At 37.8% G+C, this 11,702-nt stretch overlaps 1 protein-coding gene across 1 annotated transcript; it reads left to right on the top strand.

Moving 5' to 3' along the window:
- Positions 1–5,249: 5,249 nt before the first annotated feature.
- On the top strand, positions 5,250–11,185 carry LOC128209437 (uncharacterized). Its single transcript, XM_052913462.1, has 2 exons — positions 5,250–5,390; positions 8,073–11,185. Exons 1-2 carry the CDS (start codon positions 5,356–5,358, stop codon positions 8,764–8,766), a joined length of 729 nt encoding a protein of 242 aa, XP_052769422.1. The 5' UTR covers positions 5,250–5,355; the 3' UTR covers positions 8,767–11,185.
- Positions 11,186–11,702: the final 517 nt, after the last annotated feature.

The following is an 11,702-nucleotide window of genomic DNA, read 5'->3' as shown; positions in this document are numbered from 1 at the left end:
AAATAAGATCGTGGTTAATGTTATATCCATGGTGAATTCCAAGGGTTTTAACGTTGTTTTTTGTCCACGATATGTCCTTAAACTTCGGTGAGTTTTTTTAATCTACCTATAAGCAGACCTGTTGTTTTCGATTTATTTAGTTTAGATCCGGATGCCTTTTCATAGTCCGATAAATTGTGAAATATTTGCGGAAGAGATTTTTCATTTCTGCAAAAAAGTTGAGTATCATCTACAAATTGGCTGATTCGCGCTTCTCTGTTATCAGTATTGCGGGAGGGAAGTTTTATACCCTCAATATTGTTATCCTGGCGGATCGCAGTTGCCATGGCTTCCGCTTGGAGGATATAGATCAGGGGGAGGGGGGGGGGGCGATCGGGCACCCCTGCTTAATAGAACGAGACAGACTGAAAAACACGGAAATGAAACCGTTGGTTTTTATTGCAGCTTTGGAGCCGTATAGCATCATTCTGATGTATGACCTAAAATTTTCGCCAAAATTGAATTTTTCCAGGCATTTTTCCACCCATAACCACTCAACCCGGTCGAAGGCTTTGTTTTGATCGAGAAAGATTATAATGCTTTCTTCATTAGATTCATCGACGTATTTTATTACATCTTGTATAAATCTGTTCGCCTCACTAATATACCTGCCTTTTACATAACCTTTCTGATCGGTGTGAATAAGTTTTGGAAGCATCGGCTTAAGGCGCTCTGAAAGACATTTTGAAATTATTTTATAGTCAACGTTAAGCAATGTTATCGGCCGCCAATTTTTAAGCAAGTCTCTATCGCCGTTTTTATAAATTAATGATATAATACCTTTATATTGAGAGTCAGTAAGTTTTTAATTATCACATATTTCATCAGGAAATCTTCTCTTATAATATCCCAGAAAAATCGGTACCATTCGGCAGTGATTCCATCCTCCCCGGGGGATTTCCCACGTTTAAAAGTTTTAATAACGTTGTCAAGCTCAGTTATGTTTAAATTTGATTCTAGTTTATCTTTATCTGATTCAGAAAGTTTTGTTGGTAATTTGTTTATAAGTCTGCCCATTGAGACGGATTCAGTGCCTTCAGAATTTAATAGCTTTTTATAGTATTTTGTTTGTTCTTCTAATATCGATACTATACCATATTTAATCGTCCCCGAGTCTGTTTTAATGTGATGCCATAGTTTATTTTTGCCGCGTTGTTTCTCTAAACTAAAAAAGAAGTCTGACGACTTTTCGTTGTGCTGAATTAAATTAGCCTTCGAGCGTAATTTATGGGCTTCTAACTTTGAATCATAATAGTCCGCTATGAGCTGCTTAATGTTTGATATTTTCTCAATTATTTCGGGAGTGAGGTCTTCAGATAGTAATTCCGAGAGCTTTTGTTCTAGTTTTTTTAATATTTGTTTTGGAGCGGCTTTTTGACTGGGAATATTCTAAAGTGATAGCTCTAATTTTATTTTTTGACATTTCCCACCATTTACTGCAACTAGCATATGACGTTTTATTATGTGTCCATGATGATCAAAATGTTCTGATTAGAGAAGCATATTCTGTGTCGTTTAATAACCTTGTATTGAACATCCATAGTCCCGGTCCGCGAGCTACATTTTCGGTATTTATTTTTCAATTGTATTGTGGTCTGTAAAAATACAAGGTACAATTTTGCATTGTTCAATTTCGTCATCAATACTTTTTGAACTGAGAAAGAAGTCTATACGGGACTTTGCATTATTTCTTATAAATGTGAAGCACTTGGTGCCCTGATTTCTTCGACGCCAAACGTCTTCTAAGTTAAGTTTATTGCACAGGGCTTTTAATTCTTGACACCCTTCATCTGCTTTTACATCGCCAGTTGGAGCCCCTTTCCGATCGAGGCTATTATCGAAAGTACAGTTAAAATCGCCTCCAATAATATGGTTACAATTGTTTCCTAACGAGTGCTTTAATTAATTGAAAAAACATTTCCGATCATTGCCGGCATTTGGCGTATATACATTAGTAAGTTGATAACACGAGCCTTCCGAGAGAGTGGCTCTTAACGATATTATTCTACCGTGCTCGTCATTATAGATACTATTTTCAACTATATGTAGGTCAAAAAAAATTTTAATTAAAATTGCGACACCTCTTGATTGGCTACTGCCATTATTCCAAATAATATTTCCCTCCCATGATTTAGCCCATAGAGAAGCTTCGGATTCATTCGCACAGTGCGTTTCTTGCAAATATACAATATCATAAGACTTCTGCTTGAGATAGTGAAATATTTTCTCACGCTTAATTTTATTCCGTATTCCGTTAACATTCAATGAGCCTATGCGATAAGCCATTTAGTAATATAAGATGTACGTGAAGTTAGCGGCCTAGCGGCCTAGCGGCCTAACGGCGTGAAGTTAGCGGCCAAGCGGCCTAGCGGCCTAGCGGCCTAGCGGCGTGAAGTTAGCGGCCTGGCGGCCTAGCGGCGTGAAGTTGGCGGCCTAGCGGCCTAGCGGCCTAATTATTTTTTCTATGTCCAAGCAATTGTTAATGCGTTTTTTTTTAAAAAAACAATGATAAATCAAGGTTTTTTATTCATATAGTTACATAGCGGCCTTAAATTGTTATCTATTCAGAATATCTTTCTTTATCTTTTATTCTAAAACAATTTTAAATTAACTGTTTTATGCACATAATATCACTCTGAAGCGTTTTTCAACTTTTTTTCAAAAAAGTCGATCGAGCACTTCAGCGGCCTAGCGGCCTAGCGGCGTGAAGTTAGCGGCCTGGCGGCCTAGCGGCCTAGCGGCCTAAAATGGTATCCTATTTCAAAGCATGAATACATGCATTTTCTTCTAAAACAATGACATCTTAGCTATTTTTATGCACAAATTAACACTTTGAAGCTATTAGCGATTATCAACATTTTTTTTTTAAAAGCGTCAATTAAGCAGTCAGCTATTTCAAATCATTAAACATGCCTGATCTTCTAAAACAATGATATATTTACTGTTTTTATGCACAAATTATCACTCTAAAGCGTTTTTTTGTTTTTTTAAAAGTTGATCGAGCACTTCAGCGGTCTAGCGGCCTAGCGGCGTGAAGTTAGCGGCCTGGCGGCCTAGCGGCCTAAAATTGTTTCCTATTTCAAACCATGTATACATGCATTTTCTTCTAAAACAATGACATATTAACTGTTTTTATGCACAAATTAACACTTTGAAGCTATTAGCGATTATCAACAGTTTTTTTTTTCAAAAGTGTCGATAAAGCAGTCAGCTATTTCAAAGCATTAAACATGCCTATTCTTCTAAAACAATGATGTATTTACTGTTTTTATGCACAAATTATCACTCTGAAGCGTTTTTCAATTCTTTTCCAAAAAAGTCGATCGAGCACTTCAGCGGCCTAGCGGCCTAGCGGCCTAGCGGCGTGAAGTTAGCGGCCTGGCGGCCTAGCGGCCTAGCGGCCTCAAATGGTTTCCTATTTCAAAGCATGTTTACATGCATTTTCTTCTTAAACAATGACATATTAACTGTTTGAATGCACAAATTAACACTTTGAAGCTATTAGCGATAATCAACATATTTTTTTTCTTTCAAAAAAGTCGATTGAGCAGTCATCTATTTCAAAGCATTAAACATGGCAGATCTTCTAAAACAATGATGTTTTTGCTGTTTTTATGCACAAATTATCACTCTAAAGCGTTTTGTTTTTTGTTTTGTTTTTTTTTCAAAAAAATTTGATCGAGCACTTCAGCGGCCTAGCGGCCTAGCGGCCTAGCGGCCTAGCGGCGTGAAGTTAGCGGCCTAGCGGCCTAGCGGCCTGGCGGCCTAAAATGCTCTCCGATTTCAAAGCATGTATACATGCATTTTCTTCTAAAAAAATGATATGTTAACTGTTTTTATGCACAGACTATCACTCTGAGGCGATTATCAACATATTTTTGAGAAGGATCGGCATGTTCACATGCTTTGAAAAGCTGACTGCTTGTTGACTTTTTGAAAAAAAGGTTGATAATCGCCTCAGAGTGATAGTGTTTGCTTAAAACAGATAATATATCATTGTTTTAGAAAACAATGCATGTATACATGCTTTGAAATAGGATACCATTTTAGGCCGCTAGGCCGCTAGGCCGCCAGGCCGCTAACTTCACGCCGCTAGGCCGCTGAAGTGCTCGATCGACTTTTTGAAAAAAAGTTGAAAAACGCTTCAGAGTGATATTATGTGCCTAAAAACAGTAAATACATCATTGTTTTAGAAGAACAGGCATGTTTAATGCTTTGAAATAGCTGACTGCTTTATCGACACTTTTGAAAAAAAACTGTTGATAATCGCTAATAGCTTCAAAGTGTTAATTTGTGCATAAAACAGTTAATATGTCATTGTTTTAGAAGAAAATGCATGTATACATGGTTTGAAATAGGAAACAATTTTAGGCCGCTAGGCCGCTAGGCCGCCAGGCCGCTAACTTCACGCCGCTAGGCCGCTAGGCCGCTGAAGTGCTCGATCAACCTTTTTTGAAAAAATAAAATAAAAAACGCTTTAGAGTGATAATTTGTGCATAAAACAGTAAATATATCATTGTTTTAGAAGATCAGGCATGTGTAATGCTTTGAAATAGCTGACTGCTTAATCGACGCTTTAAAAAAAAATGTTGATAATCGCTAATAGCTTCAAAGTGTTAATTTGTGCATAAAAACAGCTAATATGTCATTGTTTTAGAAGAAAATGCATGTATACATGGTTTGAAATAGGATACCATTTTAGGCCGCTAGGCCGCCAGGCCGCCAACTTCACGCCGCTAGGCCGCTAGGCCGCTGAAGTGCTTGATCGACTTTTTTGAAAAAAAGTTGAAAAACGCTTCAGAGTGATAATTTGTGCATAAAACAGTTAATTTTAAATTGTTTTAGAATAAAAGGTAAAAAAAAATATTCTGAATAAATAACAATTTAAGGCCGCTATGTAACTATATGAATAAAAAACCTTGATTTATCATTGTTTTAAAAAAAAACGCATTAACAATTGCTTGGACATAGAAAAAATAATTAGGCCGCCAGGCCGCTAGGCCGCTAGGCCGCCAACTTCACGCCGCTAGGCCGCTAGGCCGCCAGGCCGCTAACTTCACGCCGCTAGGCCGCTAGGCCGCTAGGCCGCTAACTTCACGCCGCTAGGCCGCTAGGCCGCTAGGCCGCTAACTCTTCAAAAACGATATCTCAGTATTTCCTGCTCGGAGGAACCCGTTTGTCTTCGGTAAACATCGGTACTTTATGAGATATGCCGATAACTCATAGATTGTGCATTTTACCTCACAGTGAGATTGTGTTATTTGTGAAATTAACTTTTATGATAATAATTTAAGCGGACGTAATGTACAAACAAACATGAGGGTCGAAGAAAGCAGACTGCATATTGTCATGTAAGTTAACGAAGATTAAAATTAAACCAGGAAGTTGATTACTTTGTTGGTACATGTAAGACACAACGTAAGATATGCTGTTGGTACCTGTAAGACACAACGGAAGATATGCTGTTGGTACCTGTAAGACACAACGGAAAATACGCTGGTGGTACCTGTAAGACACAGCGGAAGATACGCTGGTGGTACCTGTAAGACACAACGGAAGATAAAAGCACTCACTTTCAGATTGGCAAGCAACTTTTGCGGGAAAACTACTAAAAGATTGCAGCAAACAGAACATTTCCATACAAGTGCTGTTGGTACCTGTAACATACAACGGAAGATACGCTGGTGGTACCTAAAAGATACAGCGGAAGATACGTATGCTGTTGGTACCTGTAAGACACAACGGAAGATATGCTGTTGGTATCTGTAAGACACAACGGAAGATATGCTGTTGGTATCTGTAAGACACAACGGAAGATATGCTGTTGGTACCTGTAAGACACAACGTAAGATATGCTGTTGGTACCTGTAAGACACAACGGAAGATATGCTGGTGGTACCTGTAACATACAACGGAAGATACGCTGGTGGTACCTAAAAGATACAGCGGAAGATACGTATGCTGTTGGTACCTGTAAGATACAGCGGAAAATACGCTTGTGGTACCTGAAAGATACAGCGGGAGATACGCTGGTAGTACCTATAAGATACAGCGGAAGATACGCTTGTGGTTCCTGAAAGATACAGCGGGAGATACGCTGTTGGTACTTGTAAGACACAGCGGAAGATACGCCCATGGTACATGTAAGATACAACGGAAGATACGCTGTTGGTACATGTAAGACACAGCGGAAGATACGCTGTTGGTACATGTAAGACACAGCGGAAGATACGCTAGTGGTACCTGTAACATACAACGGAAGATACGCTGTTGGTACATGTAAGACACAGCGGAAGATACGCTGGCGGTACCTGTAACATACAACGGAAGATACGCTGTTGGTACATGTAAGACACAGCGGAAGATACGCTGGTGGTACCTGTAACATACAACGGAAGATATGTTGTTGGTACATGTAAGACACAACGGAAAATACGCTGGTGGTACATGTAAGACACAACGGAAGATACGCTGTTGGTACATGTAAGACACAACGGAAGAAATGCTGTTGGTACCTGTAAGACACAACGGAAAATACGCTGGTGGTACCTGTAAGACACAGCGGAAGATACGCTGGTGGTACCTGTAAGACACAACGGAAGATAAAAGCACTCACTTTCAGATTGGCAAGCAACTTTTGCGGGAAAACTACTAAAAGATTGCAGCAAACAGAACATTTCCATACAAGTGCTGTTGGTACCTGTAACATACAACGGAAGATACGCTGGTGGTACCTAAAAGATACAGCGGAAGATACGTATGCTGTTGGTACCTGTAAGATACAGCGGAAAATACGCTTGTGGTACCTGAAAGATACAGCGGGAGATACGCTGGTAGTACCTATAAGATACAGCGGAAGATACGCTTGTGGTTCCTGAAAGATACAGCGGGAGATACGCTGTTGGTACATGTAAGACACAGCGGAAGATACGCCCATGATACATGTAAGATACAACGGAAGATACGCTGTTGGTACATGTAAGACACAGCGGAAGATACGCTGTTGGTACATGTAAGACACAGCGGAAGATATGCTGTTGGTACATGTAAGACACAGCGGAAGATACGCTGGTGGTACCTGTAACATACAACGGAAGATACGCTGTTGGTACATGTAAGACACAGCGGAAGATACGCTGGTGGTACCTGTAACATACAACGGAAGATACGCTGTTGGTACATGTAAGACACTGCGGAAGATACGCTGGTGGTACATGTAACATACAACGGAAGATACGCTGTTGGTACATGTAAGACACAACGGAAAATACGCTGGTGGTACATGTAAGACACAACGGAAGATATGCTGTTGGTACCTGTAAGACACAACGGAAAATACGCTGGTGGTACCTGTAAGACACAGCGGAAGATACGCTGGTGGTACCTGTAAGACACAACGGAAGATAAAAGCACTCACTTTCAGATTGGCAAGCAACTTTTGCGGGAAAACTACTAAAAAATTGCAGCAAACAGAACATTTCCATACAAGTTTAAGGCGTCTATGGACTTCGTTACTAACCCGATTAAATTAAAATTAGAATTTCACTCTTGGTAACGTGAAAATACTGTGGATGCTTCTGCTTAATTTGAAACGGGTTTCTCATCAGTCTTGGTTAGGTTTGCTGGAATATATCATCATAAACATTATTGTAATTGAGGACAGATCAATATATTATTTTTCAGTGTTCAATGTTTATTATATATTATCTAAGTGGGTGTTAATTCGTTTATTCTTTAATGATATAAACTTCTTAAGCCTGTCACGCTGAAGATTGTTCTTTATTTGTTGTCAAATCTAAGGCAAACAAAGAGTTATCGAAGGCTTGTTGACTTCTTTCGTTGTAAAGAAACACACTTTATGGGGCTTATTACTTCTTGCCATAATCTTATTTAAATTATTAATAATTACTTACTGATGTAAATGCACCAGCCCTTTTCAATCGAATAGCTGTAAGTGTTTTTTTTGTCCCGTATATAAAATGTGAGATCGCAAATATTATGACTATTCTCGAGAAAATGCTGGCTCATTTCAGACAAGAAGCTGTGCTGTACAGGGTTCTTCGAACCGACGAGAGTCCCCATATTGAAGGCATAATCGCAAAAGACCCGTATGCTCACTGTGACCTTGAAGATCATGTTGCGTCTGGGAGCAAGCGCGGCCATCGGTCCCAGTTTATCACCTTTACAACAGATTTCAAAGCAGCCATTGTATACGGAAAAAGAAATATTACAAACAGGAAAAATATTAAAGCAATAAGGGTCGTTGTTGTTGACCAAAACCAGTTACAAAGAGATTATAACCTCAGTATAAAAGATGTTTCCACCGGTGTAGGTTTAAACACTAGAAGGGCAAAAAACTTCGCCAAAATGGCCAAGGAGGTTGTTGTTGAAGGCTTTATCCAGCCTGAATACGTCATCGCTGAGTTAAGAGTTACTCCATGTGATTGGGGTATACTGGACATTATAAGTATCTATGAAAGGCCCAGCTGGGCGGTAACAATGGCGGATCCCGTGATACGTATTTCAAGGAGAAAGCCACACAACCAACCTACAAACTACAGCACATGGGGAAACGGTCACAGACAAGGAAATGGCGGGAAAGAAATTTTAGCTCTACTCGGCATCATGCTCTTTGCACTAGTAGTATGTGGTTCGTCAAATTCGGGGACTGTTGCCCTAACAGGGGGTCTCATATTTGCATTAATAGTGTTTATATGTTTAAATTGATTCATCAAAGATATCGTTTGAATAACTGCAATGGATTAATAATAGTATTACAAGTGTGTGCTTTAACAAACGTTGGGGAGAAACCTTCCATTGATAAGATAAGATAAGATAAGATAAGATAAGATAATCTTTATTTAAAGTCGGTTATGATAAACATAAACAACACTAGCTGATAGCTATTTTCCGACATAATAGATTATCCAGTAACAGACAAACAAAAGACCTGAAAATATTCAAGATCATAATATCACATGTTAATTAAAATGTTAAGACATAGGTTATAATGAGATTATAGGCTTCATTACCAGATACATCAAAAGTTACAAGATAAGACATTTTTATGATTGAAATACTGGTCCAATGCATTGAGTGAAATTTAAATAAAAGCAACAGTAAGACACAAAACATGTAATTTAAACAGCAATACATGTTTAAGTGATAAGATAGTTGTTAGCGGCTATTACAAAGCAATTCAACATATAGGACAGATTTTTACTATATACACAAATAAGATGCTGGAGGTGAACGCTAACCGTTTTCTAAAAAATATATAAGACGAAAAGAAAATAAGACACTGAAGAAAAATCACGCATAACGATGCATCTATAGATAAAAAATGGGTATAAAAGATCCTATCATCACCTCGGTCAGATCTGTGGTGAACTGATTAGCATTCACTTCAAGCATAGGAATAAAACCAGACTACAGAAAAGCAAAAGCTTTTTGCTAAGAAAAAGATGATGCATTACTTACATACTAAAACATTCTTCTAATAATAAAACAGGAACACACAGAAATAATATGGCTATAAGCTATGAAGAGGTTATTATATTGGTCATGCACATCATTTGGAGAGTATATAAACAGATAACAAAAGCACATAGTTCACATTTCATGCATAAAGCAACTAAGACACATTTCATCTACAGCTATACATTTGTTATACAAGCACAAGCAGTGGTTAGTAAAGCTTACACGCACATAAGGTAAAAGGAATAACAGAAAAGCGGTTAAACTATACACACATAGAGCATTTACATTTGCTGCCACTCCAAGCATGGATCAGTCTCTTAAATTCTTTGAAATCAGTAGTTGTGCGTAATTCGTTTGGCAGACTGTTCCATACTTGGGTGGCCTCAAAACGAAAGCTTTTCTTACCATAAGTAACTGTATTTACACTTGGAATGTCGAGCATGTTTTTATGTCTGAAAGAGTAATGTTTAGATTTAACAGAGACAAGTTCTTGTATGTAAATGGGAGATAACTTATGTAAGCATTTGAAAACTTCAACAGCGATTTGTCTTAGCCTGCTTATATGAAGGGTTGGCATATTTACCCTTTCTAAAAGCTGTTTATAACTCGATGTGTAATCATTAAAGACTAATTTCAGAGCTCTATATTGCAATTTTTCTAGTTTTTCAGTGTTTTGTTGATTACAGAAATGCCATACTAAAGGGCAGTAGTTAAAATTGGAACGGACAAAACATTTGTAGATAAGTAATTTTGTATCTTGTGTGAGATACTTAGACAATCTTGACAGGACATTTATTTGCCTGGCTGATTTCTTACAAATAGTTGCAACATGAGCATCAAAGTTTAACAGTGAATCAATTTCTACTCCTAAGAGTTTAACACTTTCTTCACATTGTATTTCTGAGTTTTCAATTCTGAAGGAATCTATTTTACTTAATGTGGACCTTCCGATACATATTGATTGAAATTTATCAGGATTTGCTTAGATCATCTTCAAACCACTTAATTAGGATAGCACTTTCAGATTCAAGAACTTGTTTTAGGTTGTTGATGTTGGAATCACAGTGAGATAAAGTAATGTCGTCAGCATAGTTGTAAACTTTGGCTTGATGAATGAAATAAAATATATCATTGATAAAAATATTGAAAATCAACGGTCCCAAGATCGATCCCTGTGGTACGCCTTTTGATATATCCATCCACTCACTATGAAAATCGCCCAGTTTTACTCTTTGCTTGCGGTTAGTCAAATAATCATGCATGAGGTCGGCAGCTTTTTCGGAGAGCCCATAGGCTTTAAGTTTTAGGACAATTAGATCGTGGGGGAGGCAGTCGAAGGCCTTGGACAGGTCCATCAGTATAGCCGCTACATACTTTTGGTTGTCCAGGGCCCTCTTCCAATCCTCCATTAATCGGAGTAGAGTAGTTTGGCAACCAAAGTTTGTTCTAAAAGCTGATAAAAAATTATGAAAAATATTTTCAAAATGAAAACAGAGTTGCTCACTAACCGACTGCTCGAAAACTTTGGATATAGTAGGGAGAATACTGACAGGTCTATAGTTTTTCTTTTGGAATGGGTCTTCTTTTTTAAATAAGGGTGTAACTTGAGCAAGTTTGAGAGCATTTGGGAAGTTTCCTGTTGCAAAAGATGTGTTGACAATATTTGTAAGGGGTTCTGTCAGTGAATCTGCACCTGCTTTTATAACCCTTGGTGGGAGATTATCCACACCAGTGGCTTTCTTAGAGTCAATACTGCATAACAGTTTATGAACATATTGTTGTCTACTGGTTTAAAATAAAAAAAAACATTAACATTTGGATTTTCTCTTATGATAGCTTCTATGCTGGGGTGAGTATTGTCTACAATAACAGAACTGTTAATACCAATATTGTTTGCTATATTGACATAAAAATCATTCAGAATATTACAAACAGATTTTGGATCAGATATGAGAGTGTTATATTCATTCAATATTACTTTGGCCTCTGATTTTTGAACATTTTTATTTGATAAAAAGGGTTTGATAGTAGGCCAAAAGTGCTTTGATTTTGGTCCGGGCCCAAACATTTCTTCGAAATATACCTGCATAGACTTTCTTTTAAGGTTTGTTACTAGATTTCGTTGTCTTTTATAAGCATTCCAGTTAAAATCATTTTTACATTTGAAAAAAGTATTTCTAAGT

This window comes from Mya arenaria, chromosome 11 (assembly GCF_026914265.1).
Source record: "Mya arenaria isolate MELC-2E11 chromosome 11, ASM2691426v1".
Taxonomy (NCBI): Eukaryota; Metazoa; Mollusca; class Bivalvia; order Myida; family Myidae; genus Mya; species Mya arenaria.
The sequence above is the reverse complement of the archived record's forward strand: the minus strand, read 5'-3'. Positions and strand labels throughout refer to the sequence as shown.